Source organism: Phialemonium atrogriseum (genome assembly GCF_030411735.1).
Source record: "Phialemonium atrogriseum strain 8032-3 unplaced genomic scaffold QBC33scaffold_5, whole genome shotgun sequence".
Lineage (NCBI taxonomy): Eukaryota > Fungi > Ascomycota > Sordariomycetes > Cephalothecales > Cephalothecaceae > Phialemonium > Phialemonium atrogriseum.
In genome coordinates this window covers 616,174-635,463 of record NW_026848142.1, presented here as the reverse complement: position 1 = coordinate 635,463, position 19,290 = coordinate 616,174, and the positions used below count along the sequence as shown (strand labels likewise).

General features: G+C 54.2%; 8 protein-coding genes across 8 annotated transcripts; 5 read left to right on the top strand and 3 right to left on the bottom strand.

The window, feature by feature from the left end:
• The first annotated feature begins 1,103 nt into the window (after positions 1–1,103).
• On the top strand, positions 1,104–2,517 carry QBC33DRAFT_529850 (ribosomal protein L35A). The gene is made up of 5 exons (XM_060427178.1): positions 1,104–1,334; positions 1,485–1,494; positions 1,689–1,784; positions 1,843–1,943; positions 2,012–2,517. Exons 1-5 carry the CDS (start codon positions 1,310–1,312, stop codon positions 2,107–2,109), a joined length of 330 nt encoding a protein of 109 aa, XP_060286213.1. The 5' UTR covers positions 1,104–1,309; the 3' UTR covers positions 2,110–2,517.
• A 2,139-nt stretch (positions 2,518–4,656) lies between these two features.
• Positions 4,657–6,416, top strand: QBC33DRAFT_308939 (uncharacterized protein). The gene is made up of 3 exons (XM_060423463.1): positions 4,657–5,110; positions 5,178–5,342; positions 5,409–6,416. The coding sequence occupies exons 1-3, from the start codon at positions 4,759–4,761 to the stop codon at positions 6,161–6,163; spliced, it is 1,272 nt and encodes a 423-aa protein (XP_060286212.1). The 5' UTR covers positions 4,657–4,758; the 3' UTR covers positions 6,164–6,416.
• Positions 6,417–6,610: 194 nt separating this feature from the next.
• Positions 6,611–7,665, bottom strand: QBC33DRAFT_529839 (vacuolar ATPase assembly integral membrane protein vma-21). Its single transcript, XM_060427177.1, has 4 exons — positions 7,442–7,665; positions 7,162–7,368; positions 6,990–7,081; positions 6,611–6,914 (listed from the first exon to the last, which is right to left on the bottom strand). The coding sequence occupies exons 2-4, from the start codon at positions 7,275–7,277 to the stop codon at positions 6,787–6,789; spliced, it is 336 nt and encodes a 111-aa protein (XP_060286211.1). The 5' UTR covers positions 7,278–7,368; positions 7,442–7,665; the 3' UTR covers positions 6,611–6,786.
• A 107-nt stretch (positions 7,666–7,772) lies between these two features.
• On the top strand, positions 7,773–11,681 carry QBC33DRAFT_529838 (ATP-dependent helicase fft2). Its single transcript, XM_060427176.1, has one exon. The coding sequence runs from the start codon at positions 8,085–8,087 to the stop codon at positions 11,235–11,237; it is 3,153 nt and encodes a 1,050-aa protein (XP_060286210.1). The 5' UTR covers positions 7,773–8,084; the 3' UTR covers positions 11,238–11,681.
• On the top strand, positions 11,676–12,782 carry QBC33DRAFT_567362 (tubulin binding cofactor A; the record flags this gene model as incomplete). Its single annotated transcript, XM_060430479.1, has 2 exons — positions 11,676–12,354; positions 12,597–12,782. Exons 1-2 carry the CDS (start codon positions 12,175–12,177, stop codon positions 12,780–12,782), a joined length of 366 nt encoding a protein of 121 aa, XP_060286209.1. The 5' UTR covers positions 11,676–12,174.
• A 205-nt stretch (positions 12,783–12,987) lies between these two features.
• Positions 12,988–14,610, bottom strand: QBC33DRAFT_529834 (Tho complex subunit 7-domain-containing protein). The gene is made up of 2 exons (XM_060427175.1): positions 14,479–14,610; positions 12,988–14,422 (listed from the first exon to the last, which is right to left on the bottom strand). Exon 2 carries the CDS (start codon positions 14,276–14,278, stop codon positions 13,100–13,102), a length of 1,179 nt encoding a protein of 392 aa, XP_060286208.1. The 5' UTR covers positions 14,279–14,422; positions 14,479–14,610; the 3' UTR covers positions 12,988–13,099.
• A 454-nt stretch (positions 14,611–15,064) lies between these two features.
• QBC33DRAFT_512663 (RNA polymerase II transcription factor SIII subunit A-domain-containing protein) lies at positions 15,065–16,429 on the top strand (the record flags this gene model as incomplete). Its single annotated transcript, XM_060425924.1, has 1 exon — positions 15,065–16,429. The coding sequence occupies one exon, from the start codon at positions 15,065–15,067 to the stop codon at positions 16,427–16,429; it is 1,365 nt and encodes a 454-aa protein (XP_060286207.1).
• Positions 16,430–17,815: 1,386 nt separating this feature from the next.
• QBC33DRAFT_467232 (putative prohibitin-2 protein) lies at positions 17,816–19,098 on the bottom strand. Its single transcript, XM_060425156.1, has 3 exons — positions 18,783–19,098; positions 18,366–18,721; positions 17,816–18,309 (listed from the first exon to the last, which is right to left on the bottom strand). Exons 1-3 carry the CDS (start codon positions 19,027–19,029, stop codon positions 17,989–17,991), a joined length of 924 nt encoding a protein of 307 aa, XP_060286206.1. The 5' UTR covers positions 19,030–19,098; the 3' UTR covers positions 17,816–17,988.
• Between the last annotated feature and the right edge of the window lie 192 nt (positions 19,099–19,290).

Here is a 19,290-nt window from a genome sequence, read left to right as displayed (position 1 = left end):
AACAGACATTCATTGTATGTAATGTCTTGGGTGGGTACCGATCCAGAGAAACCAATCCCCAAGCTCCAACAGGAAAAAAAAAAAAACAAGAGAGCGAGGGAGAGGTAGAAAAGGACACTGAATTATGACAGCTTGGCGCTGGTAATCTGGCAATCGCTTGAAAGACTCGATTTCTTTTGTGAACGGCCCTATGTTGCAAAACTTGTAGCATCCGTGTCGGAAAGTAGTCCGTAACCTCCACTCAACCCCTTCGGAGGACAAGACGGAAGAAACAATGAGGGGCGCATTTTGGTGAGGATAGCATCGGCGGTAACTGAACCGACTGCTCTTCAATACCGACAACCTACCTACGCTAGGCATCCATCTACCTACATACTACAAAGTAAATCCTTTGCGTAGTTTTTACTACGTACTTAACTTCTCAGTCACCACTTCCTAGGATTTCTCTTCCCACTCGTCTCTTCAATTGCATGGATGGGCGGTCTGAGTAAAGACCTAGATAGGTATGTAACACACAACTGGCATGGTCGTACAAAAGTGTCAAATTTTGTTGAGCAAATAACTGCAGCCGACGAGGCTCCGGCCCCTAGATCGGTGCCAAGCCCTACATGGATGGCAAGGCGAAGGTCGAAGATGGCCTGGCCTGGCCTGGCCTGGTAGAGTAGCAGTCGCCAAAGGGGTTTGGCACTGGGAAACCAGCTTTCCGGGATGATCAATCAATTCGAGAGATCAATCAATTTGTCACTTCAGAAACGCTGGAAGCAGGGGTAGTTGGGAGGGGGATCGACAACTGGTTCTTTCATAGCAAAGAGACGCACGGGAATGGGAATTTCTTATCGACAAATTAGCTTTTTGAATTCTGCGAAGCTCCAAAGCTGCCGGAGAGCTCTTAGCTCGGGTGCATTGCCCCGGGATCGGGGAGATTTTAACTCCCTTGCGTCACTTGTCGTATTCTGGCTAAATCCGGCGAGCAGCAACGAGACGGGAACCTGGGTACCTAGGTACTTTTGGGTTGTGACGGGGAAGCTGAGTTCCGACTTCCGAACTTTCCACAACCTAGGCGTCCCACATTATTCCGGAGAGCCTCAGCCACTAAGTTCACCACCCACTGCACTAGCCACTGCACCAGCCACCACAACTTTCCACCTCGACATTTTTCCGGCCAATTTTGTCAAACCCGACCCGTCGATTGAAGGGCCACGACAACCAGCCAACAGAAAGGTCTTTCCACAAGGACACTTTTGCTGATCTCCTCAATGATCTGGATTGGTGATACTGACTGAGTGGAAACACAACCTCCAAAGTCAAGATGCCTTCAGAAGCAGGTCACAGACGTGAGTTCCTATTTCTCCTCCCGGACATGCAACGTATCTGGCGCATCGCGTGTGCTCATCCCCTAGAGGGTCGCGCGCGCTTGATGCTGACGATTCTACTGCCGGATTTTCGATCTCATAATTCTAATATTTGCTAACTGCTTATTTTAGTCTACGTCAAGTAAGACTTCCTCGTTGATTTCACATCGAACTGGCGACGGGAGGACCGACAGGCGTTTTTCTATTCGGAGATGCAGTCGTGTTCTAGTTGTTCGGGGCTGGGAGGAGGAGAGGGCGCGCAGCCGACGGACATGGGTGCTATTTTTTTTTTAAAAAAAGTACAAGGACAAGTTCACTGACAGGATCTCCGATTAGGGGTCGTCACCTGAGTTATCAGCGTAGTCGCCACGCCGTCCGCCCCAAGACCAGCTTGATCAAGATCGAGGGTGTCGACGACACCGATGCGGCAAAGTACGTATTTCGTATCGCTCCACGCCGGTGCTGGATCTGGTGCTGACAACATGCCTAGCTTCTACTTGGGCAAGAAGGTCGCCTATGTCTACCGGGGCCTGAAGGAGAAGCGAGGAACCAAGATCAGGGTGATCTGGGGCAAGGTCACACGGCCACATGGTAAATCCCACGAACCAACCCGTGTCTTGCGCGATATGGAGCACCTTCCGGCTGACAAGATATCTTAGGCAATTCTGGAGTTGTCCGCGCAAAGTTCACCCACCCCCTTCCTTCGAAATCTTTCGGCGCGTCTGTTCGTATCATGCTTTACCCATCCTCCATATAAAGAAAGGGTCAGGCCGGAGTTGGTTGGTCAAGGGGGTTCATGATTGGCTGCATTGGGGTTAAGGCAAGGAACAAGATCATTCGGGCCTTGCTACTACGCATAGGTAGCATTCAATCAAAGGCAAATATCCAGTTGGACTGTGCGATTACAGGATTGACGTGTTTTGGTCGCGATACCGAGGCCACCTACCCTCCTCCGGCTGGTTGCTTGTTCGGGGGAGGGAGGAGTGACATTCCTGATCTAAGATTTTCTGGCAACATGACTACGTACATATAGGTGTTGTATGTACATATAAATGGCAAGCTGCCTAAGGTTCGCTGGAAGAACACTGGCACTGGCCTGGTACTCTCGGTAGCTACTTGATGGGAAAGCTAATTCGTAAATACCGAGGACACAGATAACATGGGATTTCCCGACGGAGCCTACTGCTAGCGTTCTATCTTCGACCTTTAACCCATCTGATCAGCCAGATGCCTCGACAGTTGCTGACTCCACGAGTCCACCCAGCTAACAGCGTCCCGGATGCCAGCGCCAAGCAAGAGATCTTCGCTTTATCAAGCTACCTGCTACTAGCCAGCACCCATTTGGATGTTGGGACCCATTCCCATTTCGATCGACGGTGAGGCGAGGTTTACCGCGTTAAAGTGCTTGCAGACAGGCAGGGGGCACCTTGGATCCACACCCTCGTAGCTGGAATGTCCCCAGAATATCCCCAGGATGACGAGTCTAGACGATGGATCGATCGATGACGGCTAATGGGCGGCAAGCATTGGACCCGAAAGCAGAAAGCAGACCTGGACGGTACCCGACATTAACCAAATTGGTAATAACGTCCGAGGATGTTGCCATCAACTTTCAAGTTTCGCCTTGAGGCGCAGCAAATCTGTCCTTGATCGGTGGAGTGCGGGAGCCCGGATAGCCAAGCTAACCAAGTTTTGACAGCGAGATCCATGGATGTGTGTTGATGTGCTGGGCAATCGTGTAGGTACCTGTGTAGGTATGTAAATCTCGGGCCTCAGCTTGACCTTTAGCTCCAACATGATGGTGTGACGTGGTAAGGCCAAGGACGGGACAGGCACCTTCTTCCATCCATCCATGAATCTTATCTTTTACCCAGGTACCTACCAGTAGTACCTACCTGTACCTCCACTAAAGGCACCACAGACACGACACGACACGGCGCTAAAGTAGCGTCATGTATAGATAGAGCCCACCTAGTGTGACCAGGAACGTATGGAAGTGTGGGACTCTCTCACAATCTAACCTGGAACACTCATCATCGTTCGTGTTAGCTGTCGTCTAAAGTACATGCGTACGCATATGCGCCACCTTGCACGTGTAACTGAACTTTGCATCCGGCCATTCCCAATGTACGCTACAGGTAGCTACAAGCATCTACAAGCTACAACCCTCGGGCAATTCGTATTCTGACATTGGGACTCGGCGGTGTGCATTGAGCCCGAATCATCCTTTAAGGGGCGGTCTCCCATCACATCGCTCGAGCTTTGTCCCCCTTCTGATTTTTTTCTGGCGGCGTTTGTATCTGATGGTCGTTGAAGATTCAGTAATTTTACTCTCCATCTCAAGACCTTCGTTTGTGGCTGCCAATTGCTTTATATTGTTTGACCACTGAAAAAGGGCAACTCATTCGCTGTTCCGTTCGCCTTTTAGCCCTGATTCCCTCTTCCATTTTGGCTCGTATTATATGGCCATATTCTGCCAGGCACTTTCCGAATCCAACCAGCAGAGCTCGTGTCCGTCGGCGCCTATTTAATTTGGTACTCACTAGTGGTGGTAGCAGTACGAGGTAGGAAGAAAGTTCCCTATTGGTAACGACGGATTTGCATCCCTTTGCTGCCGACATTCAGAGTCGCTGGCGAGAGGGGGCTTGGGGTGAAACAGCTGATGCTGACAGAAAATATGATAGGCAATCTTCAAGAGCCCAAGAATTTGGAGATCGGGAAACCGGGCACCCTCACTCTTGTCCCGGTCTGATCCAACCGAAACTGCAGGGGAAGGCGAGAACAGACGGTACCCGTGGTAGTACCACATCAGACGCACCTCGGGGCTTTAGCGCCACTCTTAGCCCTGCGAGGAGGTGTTCGCAGTGGAGACTCCCTTGGGCCTGACGTCAGCTCACGAATCGCCCAGGTACGAATTCAGATTCCAGAAACCCAAACGACTTGACCGAGGCGCTGCGTATTTGGGCGCAGCCATCGCCGGAACTCCTCGATTTTACCAAAACTCATCCAGATTCCTGTTCTCTGCCCCCTATTCACCTGCATTGCAGCGCAGTGCGGTTTTACATAATCAACTAGTTGGCGGCTGTTTCTGCAACGTAGGTTCTTTGAATCGGCAACGCACCAACCACCCCAGCCACGCGAGACGAGACAGCCCTGCCTTGATTTCGCCGATTTCTGCGACACGGCTCCCTGGCAACTCATCCCACCCGATCCACCAGATCCTACCTGGCCTCTCCCTAACCTCCTCCACTTTAGCTCCTAGCCCGCTGCAGATAGCTACTCTTGTTGGATACCGCAAAGATAGATCGAAATTACAATTTCCCAGGATTCGCTTGAACCCACCTCGGCGCCATAGCAAACAAGGGATAACGCTGCAGCGCCTCCTGGCTGAGCAGATAAGCACAAGATGGCCGCTCATGACAACCACCCACTCCCTCCGCCGCCAGGGCCGGCCCAGAACACCTTCCGGACGACCCCACAGGAGCAGTCGACCCCAGCTCAGCAATACAGGCCGCGGCAGAAGTCGAGAACTTTCAGCTTTCGCTCAGACAAGTCGCACAAGCCCAACAGAGACAGCCACCACCACATCGACACTCACGAGACTCCCGCCGAGAAAGAAGCCAAGAGACTGCACACAAAGGCAGACCCCACCATGGCCATGAACGAAGCCGAGCCAGGCGTCGTTCAGGCGACGGTCAAGTCGTCGCTGGCGTCGATCCGGGCCATGCAGCACATGGACTCGTATGGCAATCCCATCGGTATGGTTCACCATCCATTCTATCATGCTTTCGTTCCCAGCATTGCAGGCGCTAATCCATCCGACAGCCGAACCCGATAGATCCAATCCTACCAGGAGTCGGTGGGAACGTCCACTCGACACCATCCGGAGCTTCGAGGCAGCCATCGACGGCGGATATAGTCGCAAGTCATTGTACCGCTCAGACTCGGAATCCGTCGCCAATTTTAACCGGCGAAGCAGCTATTATAACAGTGAGCATATCCCTAACCTCGCCCCACCCCGTCCGCATGTACACGGTGCTGATGCCCTCGATCTAGATAACGGCGGGCGTTTCCCCCAAGAAGGCTACTACGGCGGGCGCTCGCAACCTGCCTCCAGACCAGAAGTAAACCAAATCGACATGCGACAGGGCGGTATGTCACGAGACAGCTTTTACGACTTGCAGCAACAGGGTGGGCAAGGTGGGCAGGGTGGCTACTACAACGGCAATGGCCATAATGGTTACAATGGCGGCTTCTCTGGCACACCACCTCTTGCCCCGCCTGGCAGACAACGATACTCCAGGATGGCATCAGAACCGCAGCTTAGCGCACACAGACAGCCACAACCCGACGCCCACGTCTATCCGATACCGAATAATCACAGATCCTACGAGACGGTGGCCTCGGCGGCGGGCAGCGGTAGCTACGGGGAGCCGGCAGGCTATCAGACTGACCCTACCAGTAGCGACAATAGCTCAGTGGAGCGAATGCAACCGCCGCAGAAACGGCAGCAGGAGCCCGTTAACGACTACGGCATCGGCTTCACTCAGAATTCGACCTACCAACCGCCGACGTTCACCGTTGGCGCCAATGGCACCAATGGCGCCAAAGCGAACAGCAACCAGGCGAATGGGTACCAGAGCAATGGCTATAGAGGTCCGCCGCCGGCACCGCCGAAGGACAACAGAGGTTCTATCTTGCGCAAGCCGATATCTCAGACCCTCAGTGCGAACTCCAACAGCCAAGAAAGGCCTTCGGTGGGAGAGAAGCGAAAGAGTTGGTTTGCGCGGAGGTTCAGCAAGCAAACCTAGGGGAACGAGAAGTGGTTGGTGCGGCAAACTATGTAATGGTGATCATCTTCACATTCCTTGATACCCGACGTTTTCTATCATTAGGCGTACCCCGGTCAGCCCGTCTCATTCTGAAGATTCGTCTTCGAGGAGGGAAATAAATTGAGAAATTGGAGGAGTGGTTCTCGGGCGGAGCGAAAGGGCGACGACAGAAAGGTACACTGCTACTAATTTACCTCCTTTTCTTTGTTTTCTTCTTTGTTCCCATGAAAATATTTGGTTTGGCAGTTGGGAAGGACTCGGGTACATATACGGAATGCAAGATAGGGATTGGCTGTTTGGGATTATGAGGGCTACATGTTCCTGATGGAAAGGGTCTGGAGAGGGGTACCTTTGACTAGGGATGGTCTAAAGTCCCGCTGCTACATTAATCGGCTTTCGCATCCCTTCACGCTGTCACAGAAGATATTTGCGAGCCATAGATCGGCATGTTATTAAGCGACAAGATTGCCGAGACATTAAATTCCTAGGACCCCTGGCATCGGCGATTGTCCCAAGGCGCGGTTTCAAACAAAATGCAACATCGCCATCCATTCCTCAGGGGGGTGCAGAAGCGCCACACGATACCGTACAGCCGAACATGCCTACCGGTTCTTCTTCTTCTCCTCTTCTTGCTGTTCCGACTGGTCTTCTTTCATTGCCACAACAACATAGGCGATAAGTACGACGTTGGCCATGATAGCAGCCAGAGCACCCGCGTATGTAGAGTTCCCTAAGGCGCCTATCGTTAGAATCTAGGGAGTCGTAGGCTATCTCGATGGTGGAGAGTGGGAAGCGGAAGGCAAACCTTGGAATATCGTGTCCACTGTCACGAAGTATGAGCCGATGGGAACAACAATCATGGCGAATGTGAACGCCAGTAGTTTCACGATCACCTCCCTACAGCAGAGAGAGTGAGGTTAGCGATTGCTAGTCATGGGGGTCTCCTGGCAAGGGTTATTTCATCTCTAGCAGCATACGTGGGGACAGCTGGTGCCACGCTTGACCGCTCGTTCGCAGCAGCCGGGCTCGAGCTGACTGTGGCATCTTTCTCGAGGAGAGACTTCTCGGTCGAGACGTTCCTGCGGGAGGCCATAGCGATGTTTTTTTCTTTCTTTTTGCTCTCCTTTTGCTCTCCCGGGACCTGCTTTCAGATAAGGACGTTGGGCTGAGAACTACTGTTATTGCTGCATACGATTAAATAGAATCATTAGAATCTCATGAGCGGTGGCGAGTTCTGTATGGAGGAGGACTGCTCACTGCTCTTATAAAACCAGCTAACTTAAAGGGGCTTGAGATAGAGACGGTAGATGACGTAGAAAGCGGGTTGGTATTGAGCAGTACAAGAGGAATATGTCTATCCTATTGTCTTATTCAGCGATACAATAGATGAATAACTGTCTGGGGTGAGATGGATGTGATAGAACAGCGAAAATCGTCGTGGACAATACAGTCAAATACGTATTGCGTACCTCCGTATTGTACCTCGCTGAGTGATGAGTGCCCCACTCCGCTGGTTAAGCCGCGAGTAGGTACTGTACTTGCCCACGTGAGGCGCGTTTAAAGCGCACAAAGCGCGTCGCGCCTCAAAATTTCAACTTCACCATTTCTCCAAGTGGGTAACGGGGAATTGGACCTCCCGTCCTGCCACTCCGTTTCCTTCGACACTACACCTTCCTTGAACCTACCTACCTTGTCCACCTTGGTCCCTACCACTCGGGAATGCCGCCCTGAATCGCTGTCACTCGCTACGGATCCGTTCTTCTGATAATTTCCTTCTTACCCTTTTCCAACCCCTCCCCGTCACCTCCACTACATGGATTCGGTCTCTCTATTTTCGAACCAGTCTCCGATCTGAACCCCGTCCGAATTCGTCCCACATTCATTCTCGCTGCTTTCGATCATGGACGTGTCTTCGTCGCCCCTTTCTTCCCGAAGGGACGCTGAAGTCATTGACATGACCGAGGACTCCGACTCCAACGACGAGCTTGGCGAGGGGAGCATCCCGTGTTCGCCATCCCCTTACTTCACCCAGCCTACCCAGGTTGTGCGCCGGACTACCCTCCACCAGACCCAACCAACCCAAATCATATCCCGAACTTCCTTGATGTCCTCGCTCCCCTTGGCTTCCTCCTCACCACCCAGATCGGTTATCGAGGTGCCCGCATCCTCGCCTTTTCAACCGAAGAAACCGTCCGCCCTGCCAGGGAAACTAGGCCATGCTATGGCTCCTCCGGGGACGTTTTTCCGCGCTCCACCTGTTGCTGGGCAAAAGCGGCCCTGTGTCGAGATCAGCGATGACGAGGATGAGAATGACGATCATGGTGCCCCGAGGCCTCAGTATGCCAGTGACGATTCATCGGACAATGATGGCCCACCGAGAGGGGATATCCAACCCTCGCAATTCCGACGCCGTGAGCCGACCAAGGTGTTTGAGGCCCGAGTGCCTACTACCGAGCCCAAGCCAAAGAAGGTAGCATTGGCTGTCAACAAGCTGATGGACTCGCGACTCCACAGTTTGGCTGGCAAGCTCTTCAAGCAAATTGGAGGCAAGAGATCACATGAGAAGTGTAAGGAGGCCCTGGTCAAGTACGATCTTGATTCTAAGAAGGCGGCTATCTACCTCCTGGACGAGGCTAGACTCGCGGCGTCGCCCGAGTCGGACGTCATAGAAATGCCGAAGAGCATTGCCTCACAATTCACCTACAAACCTCCCACATCCACCCCCAATCCTCCTCGCCGAGGCCGCTTGGTTCAGGGACGTCGACACCGCGACTCCGCCGTCGAGAGCTCGCCTTTCCGGCCCGACCCCTTGTCACAACCGATCACCCAGGTCGTTGATCTGGTAAGCGATGGGGACGATGAATTCACCCAGGACATTCCCTCGCCGCAACCCTCGGAAACGCAGGATCCTGCACAGCTGGCTTTTGCCCAGCGAGTCTTGAGTTATCTCAACAACTGCAATGCAATTCAGCTGATGGCAATCGCCAACATCAAGGCGGACAATGCCGATGTCATGCTAAAGCACCAACCCTTTTCGACTCTTGATGACGCTCGCAATGTGGTTGTGACGAAGAAGACATCGAGGAAAAAGGCTGCCAAGCTTGCTCTCGGCGATGACGTCGTCGATGCTATCGAGGAGTACGCCCGAGCCTTGGATGGCATCGACCATATCGTCGGCGTATGCGAGGAACAAGGAGAAGCCATCTCCAGAGCGACGTCAAAGTGGAAGGTCGATTGCACTGGGAGCGACAAGAGCACGAAAACTATCGAGAAAGAGAGGCCCCTGACTCCATCTAGTCTGAGCTCTCCAAAACAACTCAAGGACCTACCGAGAGTCGAGCCACAGCTTATGCAGGGACACTGCACCATGAAGCCGTACCAACTGTACGGGCTTAACTGGATGTATCTCTTGTACGAGAAGAACTTTGGAGCTATCCTAGCCGACGACATGGGCCTCGGCAAAACGTGCCAGGTCATCTCTCTCGTGTGCACCGTCGTCCAAGAGTATGAGCGCTCTGGCGCGGGGGAGGGGAGCCGACCTTGGCCGAACTTGATCGTCGTCCCCCCATCGACATTGTCCAACTGGGAAGCCGAGTTTGAAAAGTTCGCCCCAGGCCTGAATGTAATTTCCTATTCGGGCCGTCAACAGGATCGGGACGAAATTGCCGACGAAATTTCGGAGAACCCGGCAGATTACCATGTCATCCTGACTACGTATACTCAGCTGGGTCGCGGAGAAGATATCGACAACATGAAGCGAATTCGGCCGATGATTGCGGTCTTTGATGAAGGCCACAAGCTGAAGAACCCAAAGACCAAGCTGTATAGAGACCTCATCCGGATCCCAGCTGCCTGGCGATTGCTGTTGACGGGCACTCCTATTCAGAACAACCTGATGGAGATGGTGGCGCTCCTCCGATTCATCGAGCCCAAGTTATTCCGCGACCACTTCGAGGACCTCGAGGCCCTGTTCAACCAGAAGGTTTCTTTACAGGACGTATCCAAAGGTGCTCTGTTGTATTCCGAACGCGTGGTTCGCGCCCGTTCCATCCTCGAGCCCTTCATTCTGCAGCGCCGAAAGGAACAGGTTCTCATGAGCCTCCCACCCAAGACGAACAGGATCGTGCACTGCGAGCTGGACAAGACACAGCGGAAGATCTACGATGATTACGAGCGTCGCTTCAGGCGAGGAGGCAAGGAGCTGCGACCCCCTGTGCCCGAAGTCAAGGGCACTGATTCCGATAGCAACAACGTCTGGATGCAGCTCCGCAAGTCTGCCATCCATGCGCAGCTCTTCAGAAGATGGTTCACCGACGACAAGGTTGCTGAAATGGCCAAAATCCTGATGCGGAAGGTTGACCAGTCTGTCCTGCAACAGGACAACCTCGGCCATCTCATTGCCGAGCTCAAGAATTGTTCCGACTTCGAGCTCCATCTCTGGTGCCGCGATTACAGCTGCATCAGGAAGTTTGACATACCAGAGTTGTCGTTTATGCAGAGCGCCAAGGTCCAGGAACTGTTGAAGTTGGTTCGCGAGTACGAGCAGAACGGCGACAAGGTTCTTGTCTTTACGCGGTTCGCCAAGGTTATTGAGATTCTGCGAGAATGTCTCGCCACCGAAGGCATCGAATATGTTGCCCTGCAGGGGAACACAAATGTCGCCGACAGGCAGGAACTGATTGACCAGTTCCAAGACGAGCCGTCTATCACTGCCTTCCTTCTGACGACGGGCGCTGGCGGAACCGGCATCAACCTCACTGCCGCAAACAAGGTTATCGTCTTTGACCAGTCAGACAATCCCCAGGACGACCTCCAGGCTGAGAATCGCGCCCATCGTCTGGGCCAGACCCGCCCCGTCGAAATCATCAAGCTCGTCAGCAAAGACACCATCGAGGAGCTTGTCTATGCGGCTTGCGAGAAGAAGATCGAGCTCGCCAACCGGGTCACCGGCTGGAGTGGAGGAAATGTCGAGATAACTGCGGGAGAGATGGAGGACACCATCCGAAAGGAGTTGATGGCGAGAGATAATATAACTCCGCCAAGCAGCGACTAAGCGTGTCCATACAACTTGGAGATACCAATGTCGCCTCATGCGATGCGACTTGGGCATCTTTCTCTTTTTACTGGTACCAATCGACTCATGCCGGTGTCAGTCATGAAGCTGTCTCCAGCTGATGATTTTCGAGGGTACCCTGGTAGTCTACGGACTGAGTGGTGTGTTTGCAGCCTCCCACCAGGGTTTCTCCACAAGACAGTCTATCCCGAGGTTCCCGGCTTGAGCTGGGGAGGGATTTTTGGGACTTTTCCGTGCTGGAATGGACGAATACTGGGCTTGCCGTTGCCATAGAGCTGGGATAGATAGGGTTCACATCGGTTTGTGTTCTTCGCTTCCAAGGTAGATGTCACCAAGGGAGGATATACCCCAAAGATTAGACAAGACGGTATTAGTTGTCTCAGGACAAACGAGCGTTAGGAAATAAAATGTTGAATTGGTAAATCTTGCCCACATTGCTGTTGATGTTTTATATACGTCCAGCCAAATCAAGATACCCCTTTCCGCTCCCCCTACATTGTAAATTGCTGGCCTGCTGGGGAGCGAAGACGGTTGGCCATGCCTGGGAAAGCGTACCGGCGTGTTAAACAATCGACAAGCTGGAAACAAGAACATGTATCAATCACCTCAGGCGGCCAGCTACTGCTTGGCCGTCTGGGCATTCCTTGGTGTTTACCTAGGTCGGTGGCCATTTAGGTACTGTACCACTGGTTATCACGTCTGTGAAAATTTACCCCGCCAACCCCTCCAATAGCAAATCAGTCAACAATATCCAACATCCTATTCCAGGCAACCTCGCAAACATTAAAGGGAACAAATTCCAAGACCGACTGGAGACCACTTTCCCATTGTCGAGATCATCTCGACATCGTTACCCAGAAGAACAGGGGAGAAGAAAAGTAAAAAGGTGGCAAATCACCTCCCCCACCATCCAACCATGGCACCCCCGTCCGCACTCGTCATCGCGACGCAGTCGGTCCAGCGCCTCGTGAAGGAGGAGACATACTACCATAAGGAGTTAGTGGGCCAGAAGGTCCGCGTCCAGAAACTCGAGGACGGTCTCAAGAACGGCAGCGCGGACGCCGACCAGAACGCCGAGTATGTCCTGAGGCAGGAGGTATGTTTTTTTTTCTTTCTTTCTCTTTGCTTTCGTCTCTCCTCCCTTCCGTCTCTCCTCCCTTCCGTCTCTCCTCCCTTCCGTCTCTCCTCCCTTCCGTTTCTCCTCCCTTCCGTCTCTCCTCCCTTCCCCCCTTCCCCGAAAGTCTTATGAGTGTCTTGGCTTCCTCGCCGGGCGCCTGAAAGAAGATCGGTGCTCCCCCTTTGCGAGGCAGAGAAACCCGTGGTTAACCGCCCAAGCAGAAAATGGCCGCAGCCGAGACTGAGAAGATGTTTGGTCCGCTGCGCGAGCGCATCTCGGACGCGGTCCGGAAGCTCGAGGAGCAGATCGCGCTGGGCGAGAGCGAGGGGGCCGGGGACGAGGAGCTGGCGAAGGCGAGGGAGGCGTTGAAGGCTGGGCAGCTGGTGGCTGGGACGGAGGAGGTCTGAGGGAGGGAGCAGGGGGCTTGGGGATTGGATGGGCCTGGCTTGGTCGGTTCTCAACGTCGCCTGGTAAAGATGGTGTTGTAACCGGGTAATGGGGATCATATACCATTGTCAAGCACTCACCCATTGCTTACGTTTCATAGTGGGACCGGGATAATACGCTTAGGATTCCAAGAAGGGCAGTGTGGGATCAAACTGGCTCTACGAGCTTCATATGGGTGGGGTATCTCTAGATGTTGGCCAAGCCGATTATTGCCAACCTCGGGCAATCAACTCCTAACTGTAGTACATGAATGTATCATAGTCTGCTGGTAGACTCCTCACGTCGTGTCCATCTTGTCTTCAACCTCTTGGCTGTCGACAACGATCCGAGGGGTATCAACTTCGCTAGGAAGCGGTGTCAGGGGACTGGAAACAGACTCCTTGGCGTCATCCATCTCAACATCCTCGCCTTCCTCCGGCTCCTCAGGCTCCTCCCGCTCCCTGGACCGGGATCTATTCGGGGACGCGTTTCTACTCGCGGCCCGACTTTCGCTCCGAGAGAAACTGCCAGCCGCTTCGGGTCTCGGCTTGAGTGAAGGTCGAGATTCCCCACCGAGACCGGGACTCTCCCTGGCTGGCGTTACCCCTCCGGCGGTGGAAGCCGGCCGCGAGGCCCCAGCCGCGTCGCCACTCTCCAGTCCGCCCTTCGTGGGAATGAGCCCGCTATCCGGACGCGGAGTCGCATTCCCACTGGCCAACCCAGGCCTCGGTGTCTGGACCGAGTCCGCCTCGGCATCGCCCTGCCCGCCCTCATCATCCATGCCCTCTCGGCGCTCAACCTCCTCCTTCTCGTCCCTGATCAGCCTCCGGAGTCGCATGCTCTCGTCCATTATGCGGCTGAACTGGTCCTTGCGCTCGCGCCAGGTGGCCGCGTACGTCTCGCTCTCGGCCTCGAGCTGGGCGCACTCGTCCTCGAGCTTGCGCAGGTTGGCCTCCTGGTCGCCGCGCGGCCGCAGCATCCGGTTGCTCGTGATCTTCTCGGCGAGGTCATCGAACTTGCGCCGCTGCTCCAGCGTCGCCCGCGCCCGCTCCAGCCGCTGCCTCAGCCCCGCCGTGCTGTCGCGGACCCCCTGCGACGTCTCCAGGATCCGCACCCGGTCCGCCGCGTACCGCGCCCGCTCGCGCTCGTTAGCCGATAGCAGGAACTGCAGCCGCGTCACGCTGCCGTCGAAGGCCGCAAAGTCGAGCACGATGTCCTCTTTCATCTCCAGGAGCGGGTCGGTCGGGGACGCTGGGGCCTCGGCCGCAGCGCCCTCGGCGTCCGCGCCGTTCGCGCCGTTCGCGCTGCTGCTCTCTGGTGGAGGTGTCGGGGCTTGACGCGCCTTGGCGGCCACGAGCGTGTTGAGGGTGACGAGGCGCTTCGTGACACGCTTGAAGGGTTTCTCCTCGATGTTAAGGAGGCGCGACTTGTGGAGCTCGGCCTCTTCTCTCTCGTCTAACAAATTCCAGGACGACATATTGAGAGGATATTTCGAGTCTGGACGTAAAAGCAAAAGGGCTGATGACTTGGCAAGGTAGCTATGTAGCTAGCTTTGTTCAACCAAGATCTGGATCTGATGTTTGATGGTATGGAAGTTTGGCAAATCACTTACTAATCAGGTCTGTGGACCCATTAGCGCGAATCTCGCCTACAAGGATAATGCTTGGCCTTCCGCGCCTTTCTAAACTCACCGGCACAAAGAATTTCTGAAGTGAGAAGCCTGCTTCATCGTAGATCCTAAATTTAGCCTTCCTCATTCTTTGTAGTTGTGGTGAAATTTGAAGTACTTGTCAAGTTTGTGAAATTTTTGTAAATAGGAGTAATTCGACAGAATGCTGCTTCAAGAACTTAACTCGGTCCTACCTGCCTAATGTAAAAGGCAAGGGGTGAAACTAGCGGGAATTGAGTGGGTGCCCATGGGCCTTGCAGAGCCGCATCGAGTGCGACTACCTATCGTGTAAGCCATATTGCATTCCTTCAAATTCATCCTCTTCGATTTCGGATTGCTAGAAATCAATACGAATGTTCGTCTACTTCCGGGTTATAGGGTTCCATTCTTTCCCTCCTATACCAGGATAATTGTCTTCGAACAATCAAATGGTCGAGGGCGCAGACTTGACAACAAAGAACGAAAAGTTCTATTCCGAGGACTGGAGCTTTGAGAAGCCATTGTCGACTCACCACCGCTTCAGTATTTATTCACCGAAGCTCCCACCTATTTCGCTATCCACCCGATTCCTCGAGCTCCACCCTTGTTTTCAAAATGCCTCCCAAATCGCTCGTCCAGCTTTGCACGAAGGCCTGCATCAAGAATGTCGCCATGATAACAGATCTGGGAGACATGCCCAACAACAGGGCCCGCCCGATTCTCCTCAAGGTTGAAAGTGGTACTCAGCTTCACGAAATCGAGATGAATTGCCCTCATCTCGCCATCGACACACCCGAGGTCTGGAAGCGGCTCATAGCAAGGCACTTCCCCTTGTGGGAAAAGAAAAACTACGTCCCCAAGAACCCCTCATCTTGGTACAAAGTCTACGCACGATACAAGAAGGAACACGACGAGGAGCTGGCAGAGGCCGAGGCGCGCCTGAAGAATGCTTTTGCTACACTCGAGACCCAGAAGGAGGCCAGGAAGAGCAAGATTGTTGAACAGCGGTTCCTCCCTCGGCCTCCCAGAGATGGGCGTGCAGTCGGTGGCCGACGCACCGGCGGCGGCGCGGATCTTCCTAGCCATCTTTCGTTCGGTGGCGGATCGCGGACTAGGCTGACGGACGGCCAGAGCTTCTTGAAGAAGGCCAGGAGAGAAGCTCTCGAGGTTGCAAGCAGGAGAGCTCTCTCCACACCCACTGGCCAACTACCCGTTCGCCCTGGCCAGATCCAAAAGGCCCCGGAGGGTATGGTTAACGAGCATCGGATTAAGCAGCAACCCGAAATTCGCATCCTTGTTCCGAGATCTAAGCCGAAGCTCTCTGCGGAGGACCTGGAGCGAAAGGAGAGAGAAGGGCGCTTGTTGAGGCTTAAGAACTTGTCTTCTGGCCGCACTCCACAGGTTGTGTCAGACTCGGAGGATGAAGGAGATGGGCCCGACTTGGCCGACCTCTTTGAAGATGAGGACGAAGAGGAGCCCAGGCCGACCTCTTCCAGGAAAGCAGCAGTTGCAAGTGCTGCTTCTTCAGTCTCGGCCTCTACGCCGAAAAAGAAGCCGATCTTATTGCCCCAAAGTAGGAAGAACGCTGGCCTGCTATCCAACGCCCACCGACTTGATGGGCAGAGACGGAACGCCTACTCTCCCCCGGGGTCCTCACCGCAGGCCAGCCCATCCCCGCCTCTCAAGCCGCAGAAGTCTGACTCAAGACATGCGCAGCCGGCGAGTGGTCGAACAACTGGCCTGCTCTTAAACTCTTCACGCCCCGAGTCACAGAGGCAGATTGCTCGGCCACCCCCCAACAAAGCTATCGTCGACCCCGTCAAGCCGCCCACAGGCACCAGCCTCTCCCCTCCCCCTAACTCTCACCCGGGCCAGTCAAGCGCATCGGTTCCAGCTAATAGCTCGAATCCAGCGCTGCGGAAGAGAAAACCGGCGGTAGATATCTTCATGCGGCGGCCGAAGAAGATCCCGCGCCAATGATCCTGTGGAAAATATGCGCGTCGCGATTAGAGACGCAGGGAAGCTCAATAGATGGCTTCAAGGTTTTGGTCAGCGTCGGGAACTGCACGGGTCACTGCTTGTTATAGGAGTTTGGGCATCAGAAGCTATAAGATACCCCCTTTTAGTGCACTGCTTCGGGCGTGGGTTTGCGTTTATGTATGGCGGCGGCGTTTCTACCTTGCGGATGGGACGGCATAATTGCACTTGGGAATAGAATGAAATGGACTGACGGTGCTGCATTTGAACGCCCCGAGTTATCTCTGCGCACACAATGCACGGTGCATTCCGGTTGATGTCGGCTCCTCGATCTAAGGAGAGAGAATACATCTAGGTATCAGGACAACGTCAAATCAAAATAGCATTCGCTCCCACTCAGTCTCCACCCGGGCCGTAGCTAAGATGTCTAGAACCCATAACCACTACAGAGCGTGCTGCCATAACGCCGGGTCAGGTACATACCGACCAGCCCGAGATAAGTGGGTGTGTGTTGTGGTCGGTCGGGGGAGAGGAGGAGGGAGCAGCATGGAATAGGTAACGGTAACCGGCAGAACCGAAGAACGTAGCCGCCGGTCCTTCAAATGTACGGAGCGTCGACGGGTGATTGTCCGCCTCTGAGGGCCAGGACAAGATGGAGCGTCGAGCCTCCCTCCAGCTGGTAGTCGGTCGCCGTCTTGTCATCAACCCTTTTGAGTGGCCACGCATTGGTTAGCGTCGTCCCCTACGTTGATCGGACACTGACGGTGCCAAACTCACATTTGTTTACCGCCAAAGATCAGGCGCTGCTGCACCGGCGGGATGCCCTCCTTCTCCTCGACCTTCTCCTTGATCTGTGAGACCTAGTATGACGACGGGTTAGTTCGGTGGTGGTCGGCGATGATTCGTGCCAGCCGGACGGGGTCGGGTCGTGGTGGCCGTACCTTGTAATCGCTCTCGATGTCAAGCTCGATCTCCTTGCCCGTTAGTGTTCGGACCCTATAGCGCGTGCCTCGTCAGTAATCGGCATAACGACAGCTCGAGACTTCTGCGACGGGGGGGGGAGACCAACTTGATCAGCATGGTGGGCGATTTCACAAGCAGATAGCTGCAACTTGGCGCAACAAAGGATGGGAATACGGGAGAGTGGGAAAGGTCCAGAAGGCTCAGAGCAGGGTAGGTAGGTAGGTAGGTTAGGTAGGGCGGAGGAGGATGTGGACGGTAAGGAGGGGTGGTGGGGCAATCTTTACGGAGGCCGGAAACAATTGCTGGAGCCACAGTATTTAAAAACGGATGCCTACCAGTTTACTCCCTCCGTCGGGAATATGAGGCCAAGCATCCAAGAAAATATGCCAGTGGCACGTACAAATCTAAGTACCGTGCAATACCTACGTAGAGTGATTTGGTCTAAAGCCTCGGTGCCGAAGGAATTCCTAGACATGCAAGTCGCACGGTTGGAAGGCTTGGATCGTGATTGTTGCTGGCGCAAATAGTATCTTACACTCTGTTTTCTGGTCTTTAAACATACAGTGGAGATTCACCCCTTCAGCTACTATCTACCGTGCCTATTCCTTCTTCGCATCATCGAAGACGTTGAGTCCAAGACCCTGCGAGTCCAGCAGCAATCTGTTCTTTCCGCCAGCGTCCTGGATCAAGCCCGCAATCGCTCTGGCATTCTCCAGCTTCTTCAGCTCGACGTATGACTTGCTCTTCTTGATCGCCTCTCCAATAAGCTCGGCAGACCGTGCCTCACCCTGAGCCTTGACCACCATGGCCTGCTTCTCCTGTCGAGCCTTGTCTACAACGAACGCGGCTCGTTGAGCATCTTGTTGCGCAACCTGCTTCGCCTCGACTGCCGCCGTGAACTCGGGCGAGAAAGCCAGATGCTGGAACCGATGTTAGCGAGACCATTGCTCGGCGGACCGCACTGATAGTTACATACCGTAAGAGAGACATCGTCCAACAAGACGTTGAACTGCGCCGCTCGCCTCGACAGATTCTCGCGAACCAGCCTCGCGACCATCTCTCGCTGTGTGATCAATTGACTGGCGTTGAACTGCGCGACGACGCTCTTGAGGACTTCGTTGACAATAGACGGGAGGACTCGCTCATCGTAGTCGGAGCCCAAGGTCCGGTAGATCTGGGGTAGAGCCGGGATGTCCGGCCTGGAGAGCACACGACAGGTGATGTTGACCATCTGCAAGTCCTTGGTGCCCGTCAGGGACGACACGTTTCGCGGCTTCGCTCGGACATCGTAGACTACCGGTGTTTCGAACCAGGGAAGGATGAAGTGCGTGCCTGGCCAAGCTTGTTAACCATCATGGTGATGTCTCGGGTCTACTGGGCGAGCTCGACATACCTTCACCATAGATCTCCTTGCTGACACCGCTTATTCTCCGATACTTGATAGCTCTGTGGCCACCGTCGACGTTGAAAAGGGCGTTCTGCACCAGCATGGCGCCGCCGCCGAGCAGCACCAAACCTCCGACGAGACCACCAATCTTGGGAGTAGGAGGCATTCCACCGAAGCCGCCTCTTGGACGGCCGGATTTGGCCGCCTGCTGTAATTTGCTCAGGTAGTCCTGCATGGGATTGCGGTTCGACATCCTTGCGGTAATGCAGGGTTGGGCCACTAGAACTCGGGATTGACGTTGAGGTGAAGCGGGAAGCTGGAGAACCGAACGGACTGAGCTTTGGATTGAGCTCTAGAACTGTTGCTCGATGGGGTCATGTTTTCCTGTTTGGTCACGTGAGTCGCAGGCGATCCGGCAGGAGCTCGGGCCAACCACGAGCCAGTTTTCAGGTACGATCAATTATGGATGCACTCAAGTGGGCTCTAATAAGTTATCAAGACCTCAAAAGCACAT